General features: G+C 37.9%; 5 protein-coding genes across 26 annotated transcripts in view; 3 read left to right on the top strand and 2 right to left on the bottom strand.

Annotated features, from left to right (window-relative positions):
• LOC116433157 (serine/threonine-protein kinase MARK2) overlaps nt 1–5,137 on the top strand; it is a 52,929-nt gene extending 47,792 nt beyond the window's left edge. For 10 of the 11 annotated variants that reach the window (XM_076365000.1, XM_076364988.1, XM_076364995.1 and 7 more), the window contains 3 exons: nt 405–446; nt 1,461–1,572; nt 1,889–5,137. In XM_076365000.1, coding sequence (XP_076221115.1) covers nt 405–446; nt 1,461–1,572; nt 1,889–2,107 — 373 coding nt within the window. In that variant the 3' untranslated portion in view covers nt 2,108–5,137. The remainder of the gene's footprint in view (nt 1–404; nt 447–1,460; nt 1,573–1,888) is intronic. The other variant, XM_076364993.1, reaches the window with a different exon arrangement.
• A 1,283-nt stretch (nt 5,138–6,420) lies between these two features.
• Nucleotides 6,421–13,349, bottom strand: Socs36E (Suppressor of cytokine signaling at 36E). Of its 6 annotated transcripts, none has more exons than XM_076365006.1 (8): nt 13,199–13,349; nt 12,297–12,918; nt 11,903–12,216; nt 11,584–11,823; nt 11,243–11,509; nt 10,612–11,146; nt 8,590–10,500; nt 6,421–7,926 (listed from the first exon to the last, which is right to left on the bottom strand). In XM_076365006.1, exons 2-6 carry the CDS (start codon nt 12,769–12,771, stop codon nt 10,856–10,858), a joined length of 1,587 nt encoding a protein of 528 aa, XP_076221121.1. In that variant the 5' UTR covers nt 12,772–12,918; nt 13,199–13,349; the 3' UTR covers nt 6,421–7,926; nt 8,590–10,500; nt 10,612–10,855. The 6 variants fall into 6 exon arrangements, with proteins under 6 accessions (XP_076221121.1, XP_076221120.1, XP_076221119.1 ...); XM_076365005.1 differs by having other exon boundaries at nt 8,590–10,506; XM_076365004.1 differs by having other exon boundaries at nt 10,603–11,146.
• Apf (purine phosphoribosyltransferase family protein Apf) lies at nt 7,711–9,259 on the top strand. Of its 2 annotated transcripts, XR_004236258.2 has the most exons (3): nt 7,711–7,854; nt 8,650–9,019; nt 9,111–9,259. XR_004236258.2 is itself a non-coding variant. In XM_031991084.2 (2 exons), the coding sequence occupies exons 1-2, from the start codon at nt 7,746–7,748 to the stop codon at nt 8,964–8,966; spliced, it is 426 nt and encodes a 141-aa protein (XP_031846944.1). In that variant the 5' UTR covers nt 7,711–7,745; the 3' UTR covers nt 8,967–9,078. The 2 variants fall into 2 exon arrangements, 1 of the variants encoding a protein (XP_031846944.1); XM_031991084.2 differs by lacking the exon at nt 9,111–9,259 and having other exon boundaries at nt 8,650–9,078.
• A 378-nt stretch (nt 13,350–13,727) lies between the features above and the next one.
• On the top strand, nt 13,728–14,401 carry LOC116433219 (pyroglutamyl-peptidase 1). The gene is made up of 2 exons (XM_031991082.2): nt 13,728–13,946; nt 14,012–14,401. Exons 1-2 carry the CDS (start codon nt 13,728–13,730, stop codon nt 14,399–14,401), a joined length of 609 nt encoding a protein of 202 aa, XP_031846942.1.
• Nucleotides 14,402–14,449: 48 nt separating this feature from the next.
• IntS14 (integrator complex subunit 14) lies at nt 14,450–17,577 on the bottom strand. Of its 6 annotated transcripts, none has more exons than XM_031991065.2 (7): nt 17,436–17,577; nt 16,252–16,418; nt 15,850–16,174; nt 15,544–15,755; nt 15,228–15,482; nt 14,798–15,127; nt 14,450–14,734 (listed from the first exon to the last, which is right to left on the bottom strand). In XM_031991065.2, the coding sequence occupies exons 1-7, from the start codon at nt 17,575–17,577 to the stop codon at nt 14,507–14,509; spliced, it is 1,659 nt and encodes a 552-aa protein (XP_031846925.1). In that variant the 3' UTR covers nt 14,450–14,506. The 6 variants fall into 6 exon arrangements, with proteins under 6 accessions (XP_031846925.1, XP_031846933.1, XP_031846931.1 ...); XM_031991073.2 differs by having other exon boundaries at nt 16,252–16,685; nt 17,436–17,550; XM_031991071.2 differs by having other exon boundaries at nt 16,252–16,728; nt 17,436–17,549.
• Nucleotides 17,578–17,615: the final 38 nt, after the last annotated feature.

The following is a 17,615-nucleotide window of genomic DNA, read 5'->3' on the forward strand; positions in this document are numbered from 1 at the left end:
TGCGTCTCCCGTGGGACAGTGCGCCTCGACGGGCCCGGTTCCCGTCGGACAACGTCGACGGAACGATACTCCCCTCGATCGAGGCGTTAGGGTAGGTCGAATCGTCGGGACGCTGCTCGATCTCCGCGACGTTTCTCTGTAAAAATACGATCGTCCGACTGTCGATCTCTCTCCCGAGTACATCCAGACTCGTCGCGTTCCCCTCGCGATTACTGTAACGACCCGCCGCTGTGCAACAACCCCCCCGAGCACCTCCCCGTCGCATCGTGAACCGTGAATGTCTCGCAATCGGTGTGCAGTGGTGATAGAATGGTGGTGGTTACACGTATAGATTTCAAATTTCATTTGATGATTTATATCATATTTAGTGTTTGTTAGCAACTGCCTTTGTTTTGTTATTTCAGCCCCACGGACCCATCCGTACCCCCCAAGCACCCAGTAGTGAGGTACGTTGCTGCATACCATAATACCACAATCCATACGTTCTAACTTCTCTCATTCTGCTCCTCCGTTCAGTTTCTCGTCACGTTTGTTTGTTTGTCCGTGCGTTTTCTTTTGCTCTCTAACTTTCTCACTGACTCTCTCTCTCTCTTTCTCTCTCTCTCTCTCTCTCTCTTTCTGTCTTTCTATCTTTCCTTTCGTTTTGTTCACTCAACGCATATCTCGCGTCTCGTTCGTCTCGAACGACGGAGTGTGTACCGTTCCGCGGCCGTTTGACACGCCGCGGAGCGCCTGTAACAGCCGTGTATGTCTGTCCGTGTAATACCGAGCCGCGCGATAGCTCGCCGAAGAGAGAACGTTGTGAAACGGAGAGCGGTGACGTTCGTGCAACGCCGACGACGGTGACTACGACGAGGACGAGGACGAGGAGGTGCGGAGGATGGCGAGGACGCGCAGGAGGACGGAAACGAGGACAACGACGAGGACTTAGGGAAGATCGTTCGATCGCGTCCGCGTTCCTCGGCCCTCCGCTCGCGCTCGACGCGACGCGCGGTGCACGCGCGACTCGCGGGGAAAGCGGAAAACCGCGAATCTCCCGAGCGGACGAGAATCGGCGTGTCCCGCCGCGACACCGGGAATCGACATCTTACCGCGGCTAACATTCTCTCCAAACCACCCGATTTCCCAGCCCCCCTCATCCTTGAAAACTGTCGGTGTGTATGCGACACGAAACTGCATGTATGCACGCATGTACGTTCCACGTTTCACCGGTTTACGTGTTGCTGCGCCCGTTTGAGTAACCGACGATCGACAAGCTTGCAGATTCTACTTACAAAAACTTAGCGCACCCCCGACCACGATGGAACGGAGGCCGATAGAACGTTACATATACTCCGTTTATGCGACGGGCACGGTCTCGAGAACGCGGCGCTAAACGAATGTGTCTCTGTCGCATGTTCCGGGCGCGTGTGCCACAACCTCTCTTAGCTGTACGGATTTAAAACGTTCTTTTGTTACAGCGGAGCGACCACTAACGACGAGCAGGTTAAACCACGCAGCCTACGATTCACATGGAGTATGAAAACCACCAGTAGTCGAGATCCGAATGAGATTATGTCCGAAATTCGAAAGGTATTGCCCTAAGTAAGAACAAGTAGAACAAGCTTCTCGGAACGTTTCCCAATTTCGGAATGAATCGAATGATCTGTAGAGACGCTATTACAAAGCACGCTCGAATCCGCGCGAACCGGCTTAGCGGATCGACCGGGTGAACTTGCTATTCACTACTACTACTACTGCTACTGCTACTACTACTGCTACTACTAAGCCGCGCCGCGCGCGCGTTACGCTTTGAAAAAAAAAAAAAATAAAACTAACGAAACCGCGGACTCGATCCGAGGGGATGAATTGTTGTTGTTTTAACTAACGGTTTGTCGATCCGCTTCAGGTACTGGACGCCAATAAATGTCAGTACGAACAGCGCGAAAGGTTCCTGCTGCTGTGCGCGCACGGCGACGCGGCGACAGACAGCCAAGTACAATGGGAGATCGAAGTTTGTAAACTGCCACGACTTTCTCTGAACGGTGTACGTTTCAAACGCATCTCGGGCACGTCGATCGGTTTTAAAAATATTGCCAGCAAGATTGCGAACGAACTGAAGCTGTGACTGCCGACGACAGGCTCGATAGCAGCCCGCGCCAACAACCCATAACGCCCTCCCGAACGATCGCATGGACTCCTCGCAGCCACCGACGACCACGACGTTTTCTATTCCTCCTTCTTCTGGGACTTGAACTTTGATTCCGATACCGAGTCCGACTCCGATTCCGATTCCGATTCCGACGACGGTAAAGAACAAGCCGATGCCGACGCCGATCTCGATCTCGATATCAATTCTGCCACCGACACCGACATCGATTCCGATCCCCCGTCCGACACCCGGGAAATCTTTGTCTAACGATATCACACTACACACACACACACGCGCGCACGCACACACACACACACCGTTAAGCGATTCCCGGTCGAACGAATCGTTGCTCTCGCCGATCGCCGATCCTCCGCCAACGCGCCCGATCCGACATACGTTCACGAAAATACGCTGCTGGGACACTGTGATTCGTATTTAATGGCTGAACACGTGTCTATGTATTTATATGTATATCTGTGTATATATATATATATATATATACATATATACACACGTCACTCAAATACTCCCGAGTGCCAAATTGGAACTACGTCGGTTTGCGAATTGTAATGTCAAGAAGCGAGAGAAACTAAGAGAGAGAGAGAGAGAATGATAGAGAGAATGAGAGTGAATGCGCGAGTGATAGAGACAAACGAAAGGAACGGGGGAAGGAATTGCGTGCACCGCGAAACAGAGAAGAAAGGGAGAACGCGAGGAGGAGGAGGGGAGGAAAATTGCAACGTTCCCCGCGATATCGGTCAGACTCGAAATTGCCGTCTCCGTTCGGACGAACCCGGAAACGATCGAGACGAAGGAATATATCCGAACTCGTACGCTTCTGCTCTCGCATCCGTCGCGCGCGCGGATCCGCTCGTTCCTCGAAGCTGCTCGATCCGACGATTCCGCGTGCGCGACGAAGGAGACACATCATCGCAGTGACGGTGCGTCGCGTTTACAGTATTATTCGTTCTAAGCGACACGATCCTCGTCCCCGCTCCGCGTTCAGGCAAGAGGATACCAAATTGTGTTTTTTCCGTTGGGCTCGAGGGGAAGCTTTCACCGGCCGTCGAGACACGTCGTTTCCCTCTTCCCCTAGTAGCTTTTCCCCTTCTTCTCGGGACGCTTCGTAAGAACCGAACGACGGCAGAGAGACGAATTTCATTGCTTGTAACGGAACTGTGCCTAAACGACGCGTCATCCGGGCGAAACGGCGAATCTCTCGCGACACTTAAGATGGGATTTGTGCGGAATCGCTGTGTGCCTCTATGTGCGGTGCGGTGAGATACGGTGCGGTGCGGTGCGGTGTGCGGTACGGTACGGTGCGGTGCGGTGCGGTGCGGTGCGGTGCGGTGCGGTGCGGTGCGGTGCGGTGCGGTGCGGTGCGGTGGAGTGCAGTGCGATTAAGAGAGTTCTATAAGTGAGGAAAAATTACGTACTCTACGGAGGGCAAGACGATATTGTACCACGTTTAAGGTAAAATTAAGAGAGGAGAGAAAAGAAATAATGGAGAAATCGAAACCGGTCGAATGAGCACACACACGCGCGCGTGTCGTCACGCGCACGACAGAATCTATGCAACACGACGTCGACGAGAGTCTTTCTTTTCGCAATGTTTCGCACGCGTAAAGAGAACATTGAAACAGGAGAGGTCTGTTTGTAAATAACCGATCATACACGTCTCGAGGGAAAACCCTGTAAAGGAACGCGTAGAATTATACCCCTTAACGAAACTACCTTCACACATTAATCAATCATCCATTGAGCGTTTAAAGAAATACAGCCGTTTTTCGATAGGCCGCGAAGCATTATTGGTCGTCGCGCGCCGAAACATTTACATTTTCGAATATTTTTACAATATCTTTATCCCCCACTTTTTTTATATCATAAGTTTAAATGCTATGGAAACCCTACAAAACGATAGCCAATTAATTCAATGCGTAATGATAATTATTATTGTAACCATGATTACGATTATTATTATTATTATTATTACTACTAGTTATTATTATTAATTATTATTATTATTAGTTATTAATATTATTGTTACTACTACTACTATTGTTATTATTATTTTTATTTTTACTTTTATTTTTACGCATAGTACACAAATAATATTAAGACAAGATATAAAAACGAGATCGAAGAAGATAGAAGAACAAGAAGAAGAAGAAGAAGAAAAAGAAGATGAAGAAGATGAAGATGAAGATGAAGAAGATGATGAAGAAGAAGAAGAAGAAGAAAGCTATTATTTAACATTGTTTAGGAATTATCGTCGTCGAGCGATTCTACTCGTAAACTCGTTCGAGTAAAACACAAGTACTTCACTCCGAAAGAATTCCGGAGCATACTTAACAAAACACGCACGCGCGCACGACATCGTCGATAACGAGATCTGTTGTTTCTACGAAAAAAAAAGTACCATATAAGGATTATATTTAAGTATTGTAATTGGCTATACACTATTACGCTATTTAACCTTTTATTCGCAAATGTATTCGCGGTTGAATGAAACTAAATTAGGAATTATTGTAAATGTAGAGGCGATCTAGAGAAGACTTGGTGTATATAAATAATATAATATACGAAGGTACTAAATTAACCAAATAAATGAAGCCTCACACACCAAGAACACGAATAAAAAAAAAATAAAAAAAAAAAACAAACAAACAAACGAACAACAACAACAAACAACAACAAACATTGCATTCGCAACACGGAGAGAGAGAATAATACACACGGGGACGAAGAGACAACGGAACGAAACGGAAGAAGGACACGACGGAGAGCGGACGAGATATATAAATAATAATGATTAAACCGAGAGGAGAGAAATCGGAGACGAACGAAGGAGAACGAATCGAATCGAACGAATGGAAAAACACACACACAACTCGGGATTATTCGAGTAAACGCGGAAAAACTTTTTTATATTTGCCTAAGATTAATCTCGAGTAAATTTACTTATAGGCAATGACTAATTTATTTAAATAAATACGGAACACGAAGCATTTTTTTACGTTTCTAAACACGCGCGCATACACGCAACACACAAACACAAATACACAAAAACACACAAAAATACACACAATAATTACCAGATACCGAGCACACACCGAGAACACCGAGCGGAAAACATTTCCGAGTACTTCTTCTCCTCCGAGATGCGTCACTCTCTTTCTTTTCGAATCGAATGAACGACTGATAGCACCTAAGTACCTCCGACGTAGCCACTCGTCGAACAAGACCCAATCGTTCCTCCGTCGATCTCCGTCGACGGAGAACGGAAGAGACGAACACACACAGATTCCCGGGTCAATCGAATGCGAAGATTGTACGCGCGACAAACACGGATCGCTCGCGACTCGTCTGAACTTCTCCATTCCTCCCCCGCGCGACGTTCTCTTTCGAAGGTTCGACCATCGACGAAGCCGCTCCGGGGCTTCCCGCTCTTGATTTTCGGATCGAGGAACGTCCCTCTCGTCGCTCCCGCCCACTCCTCGCTGAACGAAGGAAAACGCGACGGAGCGCTGTGAACACCTCGGAATTGCGTCGCGAACGATCGAGAGACAGTTCCGAACGGTGTGCCGGTCTACCATTTAAAATGGACGTCGAACGGTCGCGGCTCCGGACCGATTATATAGGAAAGTTTACCATTATAGCAGTTACGAATTCATGTTACAGAAGATAAGAGCCTCCCGTAGCGTAAACGACGATGGTTCACGGCTGTAAAACGCGAAGACAAACCAGAAAGCAAAACGAAATCATCGACTCTGCTGTATATTAATAACAATACATCGCATACACACGTATACCTGCCCCCCCACCCCCTCCAGGGATAAGACATTTATCGTTTGTTCGACCGCTTGCTTCAACTCCGTCGGGTGAATGTAAAAGATTCTCTGATCCGACGAAATTGCGGAGGACAAATTCAAGATGGAACCCAGAAAAGAAACTCTGAACAGCTGAACGGATGACACTCGGGAACCTTTCGGACGATATGGGACGCACTGTTCGCGCCGGTCCGCGGACAGGTTTTTTCCAATTTTTGTATGAAAGTAATAAAGCGTGATAATTATACGAGACAATTGCGAGCTCGACTCGAAGCCTGTTCCCGTGTTCGATCGCGGCCCGTCATCCATCCAGCTGCATCAAAACTTCGGCCCACGTACCACGCGCACATCGTTGCATACGTATATTTGAAGGTAGCGAGATACAGTGAGAGATGGTAAACCCACTGGGACCAATTGACAGGGATTTGGAACCGGTGGTGAAGATTAAACACACGCGTGACGAGTTTCAATTTGTATTAGTCTCATTAGATTTACTACCTCGTTGTATTGGTACTTCCAAGTATAGTTACGTAACCATACATGCAAAACGGTCACACGCGCAATAGATACAACAGTTTGTAGATACTCTTACATATACATACGTACATTCATACATGCATACATACGTACAAATACACATACAAATATACATACGAACACACACACACACACACACACAGCTTTACTAAATGTTTTCTGGTGATCGGTATTTAGCCAACAAAATGTAGCAGAAGCGTTTCTAATAAAATGGTAACAAGCATCGTTTCCCAACTAAGATTCCTTTCGAAGTTACAAGCTCGTTTCAGCTGAACGTCGGCGTCTCAACAGGAGTCGGATCTGTAAAATGTAAAGAAACGCGAGTAACGGGCCGTCGAGAAATATACTTCCTCTTATTTTGCATTATATTTAATAAGAATGTTATCAATACATACGGTCATCCCTTGAAATAAGACATGAATTACCTTTTTTTTTTAATATGAATTATAGAAGAGAGAGAACGTGGACCGTTAACCCTTTGCATTCGAGAGGTGACTCTCAATCACCACGTGATTATACAACAAAGCTAATTTGAAATATTCAACTTCATAGTTTTGTAAAAATTGTACTGATTCAACGATAATTCATAGATAAATTTAGCGACAGAGGTGTTTTGTTTAAATATCTCACATAGCAATGCAAACTTTGATTTGAAATATTAAATATTCAACTTCATAGTTTTGTAAAAATTGTACTTATTATATATTATTATATATACGTATTATATATACGTATTCATAGATAAATTGAGCAACAGAGATGTTTTATTTAAATATTTCACGTAGCAATACCAAACTTTAATTTAAAATATTAAATATTCAACTTCAAAAAGTTTAATGCAAACTTCAATTTGAAATATTAAACATTCAACTTCATAAAGTTTGCATTGCTACGTGAAATATTTAAATACCTCTGTCGCTTAATTTATCTATAAATTATCGTTAAATTAGTTTCAAACAATATCACCTATATCTTGTCAGAAAACGTTGAATATTTCCATTGAGAAACTTTCGAGTGCAAACGGTCAACTGTACTCATACATGTTCAATTTTAAGGCACCCAATGGCACACTGGCGCTAACTACATTTGTACCTCGAAACATTTCTCGTTTTTGAAACGGTTCAAATAACGTGACCGGTAAAGTCTCACTGATTCGCACATGTTGATGTCTTTATCAGGCACTCCATCCGAAGTAAACTATTACTTGTGTCATAATCGCGTTAGCCGTTAATTCCGTCAGAGGCAAAATGGCAAAGCGTGCTTGCGGTTTCGTTGTATTCCGTCGAGCTCAAGGGATCATAGAATATCTAATGCTGCAAGTTTCCTACGGCCAACATCACTGGACACCGCCGAAAGGTTTGTAGGGCAATCCTGTTTTCCCACGTCGTGTAAACATCTGCTCTTGGTACATAACCCTTAACCTGTGAACTGTAGAATACTCTTGTCAAACGTCAACTTGTTACACTCGCATCGCCTGCCACCGGTTTCCTCGTTCAACACGTTGATTAGAAAATTTCTAGCGTTTTGAATAGTACTACTCATTCTTTATCAAAGGCAAATAATATTGACAATAATTATTAATGGTTTATCACGGTAATCATATTACGTTATGAGCCACTTATGTTAGTGAATATTTTTATTTGAAATCAAGTTTTTTATTGTAGTTTCTCAGCAATTTGGAAGCTCCGGTCATCGGTGACCACCGTGGCAGTCAACGTGTTAATGACTTCTAGATTTTGCTGTATCACAGTAATTTGTGTCAATCCATTCCACGTTGCGTTTGTATCTGACAAGAACTACCAGTCAAAATGACCATTCCTGATTTCTTTTTCAAATGAAATGGTAAATTATTCTCTGAGTCACTGGAGAAATTGTTTTGGTAATAGATAAACAATTGTAAATTAGTTGAAATCTCGATAGATGCACTTTTAATGTTTCTATGACGAAATTAGGAAAAGGCGATTTAATTGCTTGGTTTTAGTGTTGATACTGTAGAATGATTAGCTACTTTTAATTGATTGGTAGAAAGTCTAGTGTTCGCGTGAACCTGTGTTAGATGCTTTTTATATAAAAAAAAATGAATGATGATACCTCTTTTGTCGGCAAGAGAAATGTGAGTAGATTGCAGTGTTGTTGATGTCACTCTTGCAGGTCATGTCGATCCCGGCGAATCGGATATGGAAACCGCGCTCCGCGAGACAAAAGAGGAAGCAGGTTTGCTAGCTACCGATTTAAAGGTTTTCGAGGATGCGAAACAGGAACTGAACTATTCAGTGAATGGGACACCAAAAATTGTGATTTATTGGCTGGCGGAACTATTAAATAGCAATAAACCTATCCAACTGTCAGACGAACATCAAACATTTAAATGGCTGCCGCTTGAAGAAGCTTGTGCAATATCTGAATACAAAGACATGCAGAACACGTTGAAAAACTTCAATGATTATATTTTGAAAAATCTCTCTTAATACAATCATCCTTGGAAATGTGTATTTATTATTATATGTAACATAGTTACATGGTTAGTTAGATTATGTATCACGGTTTCTGCCGTAATTAATAAAAATAATTCATGAGAAATTTTTAATTTAATTATTGAAATGAACTTTTAGAGTGATACAATGGTAACGTGACAGTGACGCTATTTTTCTATATCAGATCTTTTAGATATCTGAGTTTTAGATATCAATCCTTTGAAAAGTTGGTAAAAATCTTAAAACCTGTCATGGCGCGACACACCTTACTAAGTGGACACATAACCTAGTTAATTCGATTTTAACCGTTTCACGGATATTCATAAAAATATGGTTAATCCAGTGAGAAGATTACTTTCGTTCCTAGAGTATTGGTATTTTAGGTATATGCTGGTTACAGAATTATATATGGTTGAGAAGTGGGAAAGAAAGTTTATCAGTATCCTTTTTCTAAAAATAGAGAACGCAAAACGATTTGAACTTTGTACACGCGTACGAAGAGGAAACTATGTTAATTCCTATATTAAATATAGATACCTTTTTAATTGTACTGTTTGTGTCGTTCTTTTTGTTTAATTATAATATTGTGCTACCATTTATGCAGTACACATTACATGTATGAGACGACTTGTGACAACCAACTATTAACCCAAAGTTGTAAATCCTTTTTTTTTGAAATTATACTTGTAATGTAATTTGTTTGTACGATGCACTGAAACCTTAAATATATACTTGTATACGTGTATATATTTGAAAAAATATTAATCATAATACTAATAAGTTTTTACAGTTATTATTATTTGTATCAATAACCAATTTTCCTGCATCTGTGTTGTAACACACTCTCCTCTAGTATAAGTAATAATTTGTAGATCTAATAATTTATCAAAACTTGAATGTACGTATGTTCATCGAATAATTATTTTGTTAAGGTTGAAGATAATTATATGTATACACTTTTGTAATTTTCATTATATTTAATAATGGTGAACATGAACACAGTTTTTCAATAATGATATTTCGCATGTAAGTAGGCACAACAGGTGCTGTACGAATCACAAATTTTTCCTTTCATCTTCAAAATGAAAAATTCAATGATTACACTAGGTAACAATGCTTTCCGATATTGAGCTTACAATTTTCTATGAACACAATTAAAATATAAACCAAATTGTGTACGGGTTATTGATTAAATTAAATTACAAATAAGTGTGGAGAAACAAGATAAAAGTTTAACTGCTGAAGTATATAAAACTTATAGCATGTTGTGTATCTTAAGCAGCCATTGTACTGTATATACATGTTGTTCTTTACAAAACAATGTATACAATAATTGTAATTCAAACGTTGATGAAGTAAAACGATAGCTATTGTTTAAATTAATCTACTGTTCCTTTTACTGTAGAGTATGTATGGTTTAGTTACTAATATTGCAATTCGTTTTGTTAGGAGGACATTTGAAAACAATTTCTATCCTCGACACTATAATACTGTGCATACGACAATAATGGATCCAAATCGTTCTTCCCTGCAACTTTCAAATCAGATATTTTAATAAGAAGACTATCGATACTTGCCATAGGAATGTAAATACAATCGCAAACTTTTAATATTAGAAAAAAGCTATTACCTTACTTACAAACATAGAATAAACAGAATAAGGGACGGAGAGTAGGAGGAAAATAATTATTTCTCAAATTGTGCAACATTTGCGTAAAATTAATAAATATTTTTTTTTTTTTTTAAGTATCGACAATCCATATCCATGCAGCGATTATTGGTCCCAGTACTGTACATATGCTGTCTGTGGTAAATTGGTAGATTCGAATAAAAAAATTAACAAGGTAACATATGATAGTTCTATCGAATATGAATACAACGATTCATATTAAAGGTAAGTATGATATGGATCTTCCATCAGACTGCAAATCGTTTTCAGTATCCAATCGCCTAATGCGTACTCTTTGCTTGTAATGGTATTCCTTGAGATAACTTTTAAGTGTCTTTGGCAACTGCAGCTTATTTATACCGTCGTATGTTGTTCGTGTGGTTATCACCGCTCGGCAGAGGTGTTGTAATGGAAAGGCAAAATTACGATGCAATGGTATCGTCAGCATAGGTTCAAAGAACATACAACAAGATGGATCCTTATAATGTTCAATTAAGCCGCACACCTAAAAAAGAAACGCAACGACAACAACAAAACAATAATAATTGAGATGTCAATTACCGTTTTTCTTCGTCTTCAGAAAAAAAGATCCACGACGTACCGTTTCCGAGGCATAAACTCCAGGATCGTGCGCATCGAAACTAAATTTATGATTCCACTGTTCAATTCGCGCATGCAGAGAACGTCCATACTTTCGAAAACTCACGGAAAAAAGAAATTCCTCTTGAGCTGAGTCCCGCAATAGGAACGTCCCATCCTGTTTGCCTTCTAATAATCGTTCCGCTTCATATCTATCCATCTTACCCCAATAAAAGGAACAAGCTGTAATCGATCTGAGATCCGGTACAAGACAATGAACATAATCAACCTATAAATTCATGAACATCGACCAATTTAAGCCTCCGTTTGTTCGGTGATCATCAAAGAAAATGACTCGTCTACCTGCGTATGCGCCGGCCTTTCGATGTGCGGAATTAAAGTAAAGTCAATTTGGGACAATGCTGTTAGAGCAGCAGCTTGTATACCAGCGTGAGCTTGAAATAAGGCTGCTAAACTGTCCACCGTTATTCCATTTGGATGTACCTGTATTCCAGAAGGATAATTAGGCTTATAACCAGGAGGTGGTTCAACACCTTCTTCCATTTCGCGTGCTCGTTGTAAGCGAGCTCTTTTATCGCAATCCTGCAATAAAGTATATCTAAACTGCAATACTTTTAAAAAAAAGTTACATAAAGTTACATTAATCTAATGTCACTCGTACTTCCATAGGAAACTCCTCTTGATAGATTCTTGACAGATCAATTACAGGACTGGGTGGAAGTGGTCCCAGTACTGGACTTTGTGGAGCCGACCGACTGTTAAGTACAACATTAGCTCCAACAGAATGCTCTTCAGTTCTTCTATAACTGGTACAAACGCAATCTGAACTATTATTTCCGTGACCGGGAATAATGTCAGTGCTCTTAGAGGCTTTGCTTTTGGCGCAGTTAAATTTTAAAACCCAATTACTGCGCTTCTTTTTAGATGATAAAACGTGAGTGCACGTAGGATTTTGTTCTTTATTACACTGTTTACCTACGTGAAAAGTACATATAGATTATAGTATTAAAGTTTCGGCGGACAAAAACTGAAATACAAACAATATATTTCGTTACTTTTTCGTTTTCCGAACGATAAAGTTTTAGAAGATCTTCTTAAAGGAGGATTCACAGGACTATCTTCTGAACTACTGCTATTATTACTACCCTCTGAACTACTGCAACATGCTTCCTGTTGCTTGTAAGTTACTATATCATTAGTAACATTTCCATTGCTACAAATTTGCTTTGAATCCTGAGTTTCAACTGGTTGGCTGTATAAAGATTCAAATTTAGAATTATGATTATCTAGTTCTAAATTTAATCGATCGTTGTCCAAATTCCCATCCAGTTTACATTCTCCACGTAGAAATGAATTTGAGTTTAACACAGGTACATTTCCATTATTCTCATTATCATGTAAATTTTCTATGCTATCTTGATTTGTCATTTCTAATTGCGATGGTTGAATAACACTATTACACACTTCGGAAGACTGCCGTTCACCATCCATTCTAAAAAATTCTCTGAGACTAGCGAAATGCTGTCCCATTATTAAATGGACCAACAGACATTTTATTGCCTCAAAAGTATATCATTCTTATTTCTCTTTTATAGAAATGTTATAAATACTTTCATGTTACACAATATTGTTACATTATATCACATAAGTTGTCAATCAATATAAGTGTTTGATTATCTAAAACAAAGTGTTTTATTATGAAATACATTAAAATCCACTATTGTGACAATTATAATGTGATGAGAATATTGTCTATGAATATAAGGAAAATGTCTATACGCGGAAACAGAAGTTACAAAAACAATTAATAGAAATAGTTTTTCTTAATTTATTGAAATCGTAATTGTAAACCATAGAATTTGTAGTACAAAAATTTATGCAACAAAAATTAATCAATCTATTAAAAAAACAAATAATATTTGTTTTAATGACAAAATGAGGATGTAAATATAATTACCAATGGTAGAAAAATCCCACAATATAATCTTTCCGTAAACGTTACTATAAAATTTTTCTGACTTTTATAATGAGTATTTCCTGATGGCAGCTACTCAAAACATGTCCAGACAAGTTTTAATAGACTCCCCTTGATCGATCAAGACACGTGTGCTGATCAATATATTCAGTCTTGATCAGAGTATTTATTTCACGTCACAACCGAAATCATACTTCAAAATATAATATACTGCTTTTCAACTGATGTAATCAAAGAAGTAAAATTGTCAAAACATGACCAAACGCATCGTCAGCCATTTTCCCCAACTGGTTCTTTCTCCTGTGTCATAAATAATCTGCTACCTAGACTGTGCGTACGGATTGAAGCTCGTTTGTTGCTGCTACCTACGTGGCTCCATCCGCTCCGAGATATTGCATCAATTAAAATCCCTATTGTATATTTAAATAATGATAATTTCACTGATATGAAAAAAGATAACAGACACAACGGAATCGTTTTCGAAAGAATAGAAAAACATTAGTAAGTAATAATGCATTCGGACTACAAATGTTCAGTTTTAGTAACTGGTTTCGGTCCATTTAATAATCATGTTGTTAACGCGAGCTGGGAAGCCGTGAAAGAATTAAATAAATTATTCGCCGATTCAGAGGAATTAAAAAATGTAAAATTAATCACCGAAGAAATTCCAGTCTCGTATGACGATGTAGCTACTTATCTACCCAAACTTTTGGAAGAGTACAATCCAATGGTAATTCATTTGTTTCTAATGAAACTATTAAAGTTTAACTAAAGTTCAAACAATTATTTTTTTAGGTGGTTCTCAATGTAGGCGTGTCTAGCCAAGCAGACTGTTTAACTATAGAATGCTGTGCTCACAATAATGGCTATGTCAAACCAGATATATGTGAGAAATGTCCAGATGAAAGTACTATTACGCCTGAAGTTTTTAAAACTGCTATTAATGTTGATGAAGTCTGTGAGGCAGTTAATAAAAATTCAAAAGAAACAGAATGTAATGCTTGTGTTTCGGATAATGCAGGCAGATATTTATGTGAATATATATTCTATAAATCTTTGCAAATGAAACCTCAAAGAACATTGTTTGTTCATGTTCCTGATTTGAATAAATATTCAAGCCTCCAAACTGCAAAAGGATTGTATTGCATTTTGTCATATATGATTAATAGTCTAGAAGATAAATAACCAAACATTATTAAGGAATTAGATTTATACAGTTTTTTCAAAACGATATGTGTAAAGTCTTTTTAATAAAAATCAATAATATAAAAAATGCTATTATTGTCTCATCTATGATCCTCCATGTTGGAATCTTGTACGTGCTGGTGGTATATTATACCTGAGTTCAAGAAACTCAGGTTTCCTTATCATAGAAGCTACATGACCCATCTGAATTGTACAATCGGGATTTAAATTAGGAGGGAGTAATGTACATTCTCTTTCCAAGATACATGCTAATCCTTCTAATAGTTCCACAAACCCCATAGAGGCAGCAGCTCTACGTAATCTATTGACTTCCTGCATCAAAATATGGACATTAAAAGTTAAGGATATTCATAATTTGATGTATTATTAATTTACCTTATAAAAGTTTTGTGTCTTCTCTGGCAATTTTCTTGCATGCCTCAAAATTTTCTGAATATCAGATTGCAACCCAACTTGGCGAATCCAAGAAGGTGCATTTTGAGTATAACTTCTTTTTTCATTTGGTCTAACTGGAAAAAGAGCAGCAGTCCCTTTAGTTGGGTCAACTGGTCCTAAATTATTGAAACAACCTAACCAGGGTACTACATCTAGACCTGGTTCTAACACTGTCAACATTAAGTTTGATTTCTTTTTTGTATCTGCCCATGAGTATATGAAACCATACCACTCATTACTCAATAAACACAGTGCTACCATATTTTCCACCTGCAGTCAAAGCATTTAATCTTATGTAAACAATGTAAACGCTTGTAATCATTAAAATATTGAAATATAGGAAATATAAGAATTGAACTTTATGTGTTACCTTTAAAGCTCCATGTAATAACACACAAAATGATGGTATTTTTCCCTCATCTCCATTCTCATCTGTATCCGAATCTTCTTCCAAAGATATCCCTTGCATACTTGGACTTTTCTCTGTAGCTAATGGCAGAACTAAATGTCTGGATATAGCGCTAGGACTTCCAACATCTACTACTGATATAAAACCACAGATTTCTATTGTTTTTGATATCATTAAACCAGATACTAATTCAAAATCTGTCTTTTTAGTATAAGGCTAAAATATACAAGTATTATAATTTTACACTTGTTTATTTCTGAAAAATTGTATTGCTTACCATTGGTGCAGGTGATAGAAGAATGCAAGAACCTAAATTGCCACATTTCAAATATCCTTGAAAAGAAATATAATTAGTTTCTGCTAATTTCTGGAAGCATGTGGTGACAGAGTTCTTTGAAAGTGGTGATTCTGGCACAAGTACTACACTATCACCACCAGCCAATTCAACTAATCGATGATAAAGTGGCAAACCCATGTGTAGACCAAGATCTATTTGTGCATCAAAATCATAGAATTTAATAATAGCTAATGGATACTTTAATAGAAACACTGTGTGTTGTAACTATTAATAAATAGTTGTTACCTTGTTGGGGTGCAATGCATACAATACTTAATTTTCCTGGATATGGAAAAGGTAGTGGAAATGGATTTACATCCCTTGTTATATTTAAGGAATTCAAGGAGTCACCCAATGACATTGGACCTACTCCAGGATTACCATCTGTAATTAGAACTACTTGACAAGCTGTAGTATTGCCCCACTCTGCCATAATAACATTATTAACACCGTGAAGAGCGGTTTCAATGCAAGTCTTGTCACATTCTTCTATATTTTGCAATTTTGAACGAATACTATCATAGTCACGAGTAAAAGGACAAATAACTTCATATAAAGAAGAAAATACAACCTAAGGCAGAAACGAAATATAAAAATTAATTGAACATAACAGTAGCATAATATGAGTAATAAAGTACATGCACTTACTAAAGATACAAACTCCAGCTTCGAATTTACTTGTAAATAATGTAATAATGCATTTATTCCATGAATGGCTAGATGATGTCTTGTTAACTGTTCATTTTGGTTATTCTCACAAGGTACACTTCCTAATATTGGACGTCTCATTGACAGAGACACATCCAATGCTATAACTGTTGGCATTTTTTAATTTTAAACTTTAAAATCCTCTTAGATTAACATATTTTATGAAATTACTTTGTTCGTTTATTAATTAAAATGTTAATTGAAGTGAAACTTTTAGGTTAATCACAGTTTCTGTTTCTATACAGTCCATATATATCCATTGACTCGTATACAATTTCTTATTTAATTAAATTATTACACTAAAATTTTATTCTCCTTCCAATTTTATTAATTATGTTTTCTCCATTTTCGTCATACAAATATCCTTCAACAACCTCCAAAAAATAGTACATAAATATCACTCGTGCGTTATGTGCCCTTTATTTACATAAAATTTAATAATGATATTAACAAAAAACTGTAACTTTTATTCATGCAATAAGAAAAAATTTATATGAAAATGCCAATAATAAAACAAAGTTTTCTGTTTTAATGCTCAATAAACACTGTTACAAAAATGTTTACTATATTTTTTTCATTTCTTATGAACAGAAAATATATTTCATAAAATCATTGATTAAATGTGACAATATTAAAATGGATTTCTTTTATAATTCAATTTTAAATAGATTTAAAAGTTTCAAATCTCGATTTTATTAAACAATTTAATTTCATTTTGTGAAGTAGTGAAATCAATAAATATTTAGATCAGAGATATATTAATATGTATTTTAAATAAATTATTCAAATGTGAAAACATTTCAAACTTGAGGCAATAACTTAATTGTCTTTATTTATTACAATATCTCATAAAATGTTGATGATCAATGGCTTGGTAATTGGTTACACTATATATTATGTACTTATAAGTGCAACGTGGTTATAAAAGTGGCATAATAAATACACATTGCACTTGCACGTTCTTCATGACGTATACTTAAGTCATTTTGGATTACTTGCAAAAACATAGAATAATTATTTTTAATATTTGAGGAATGTGAATATTTATTAAGATTTTAGAACAATAGATATTCATTATTCATTTCTTAGAATAAGGTTTATCAGAACTCATTATAAGATATTACTTATCAACAGTTTAATGTGTTCGTCATTTAAGAATTTCCTCATTAAAAACATCAATAAAGCATTTCGTTTATTATAGCGTGCGATCACTCTCAATGTCGATGTTGAAACGAGTGCGTCATCAGTTGATTGTATATATACCATAGATATCGAAATAACAAATATTTACAGTGTAACGGTTT

Source organism: Nomia melanderi, chromosome 2 (assembly GCF_051020985.1).
Source record: "Nomia melanderi isolate GNS246 chromosome 2, iyNomMela1, whole genome shotgun sequence".
NCBI classification, from domain to species: Eukaryota; Metazoa; Arthropoda; class Insecta; order Hymenoptera; family Halictidae; genus Nomia; species Nomia melanderi.

Bases quoted from the DNA above. Each gene is read 5' to 3' on its own strand.
- Apf (XM_031991084.2), top strand. From the start codon at position 7,746: ATGGCAAAGCGTGCTTGCGGTTTCGTTGTATTCCGTCGAGCTCAAGGG. The intron at 7,855-8,649 runs GTTTGTAGGGCA...TCACTCTTGCAG, and splicing joins TCACTGGACACCGCCGAAAG to GTCATGTCGATCCCGGCGAA.
- Socs36E (XM_076365006.1), bottom strand. From the start codon at position 12,771: ATGGGACAGCATTTCGCTAGTCTCAGAGAATTTTTTAGAATGGATGGT. The intron at 11,824-11,902 runs GTACGAGTGACA...ACTTTATTGCAG, and splicing joins AAGAGGAGTTTCCTATGGAA to GATTGCGATAAAAGAGCTCG. The intron at 11,147-11,242 runs GTACGTCGTGGA...TTTCTTTTTTAG, and splicing joins GAGTTTATGCCTCGGAAACG to GTGTGCGGCTTAATTGAACA.
- LOC116433219 (XM_031991082.2), top strand. From the start codon at position 13,728: ATGCATTCGGACTACAAATGTTCAGTTTTAGTAACTGGTTTCGGTCCA. The intron at 13,947-14,011 runs GTAATTCATTTG...TTATTTTTTTAG, and splicing joins TGGAAGAGTACAATCCAATG to GTGGTTCTCAATGTAGGCGT.
- IntS14 (XM_031991065.2), bottom strand. From the start codon at position 17,577: ATGGTATATATACAATCAACTGATGACGCACTCGTTTCAACATCGACA. The intron at 16,419-17,435 runs GTAATATCTTAT...AAATGCCAACAG, and splicing joins ACACATTAAACTGTTGATAA to TTATAGCATTGGATGTGTCT. The intron at 14,735-14,797 runs GTAAATTAATAA...ATTTTGATGCAG, and splicing joins AGACACAAAACTTTTATAAG to GAAGTCAATAGATTACGTAG.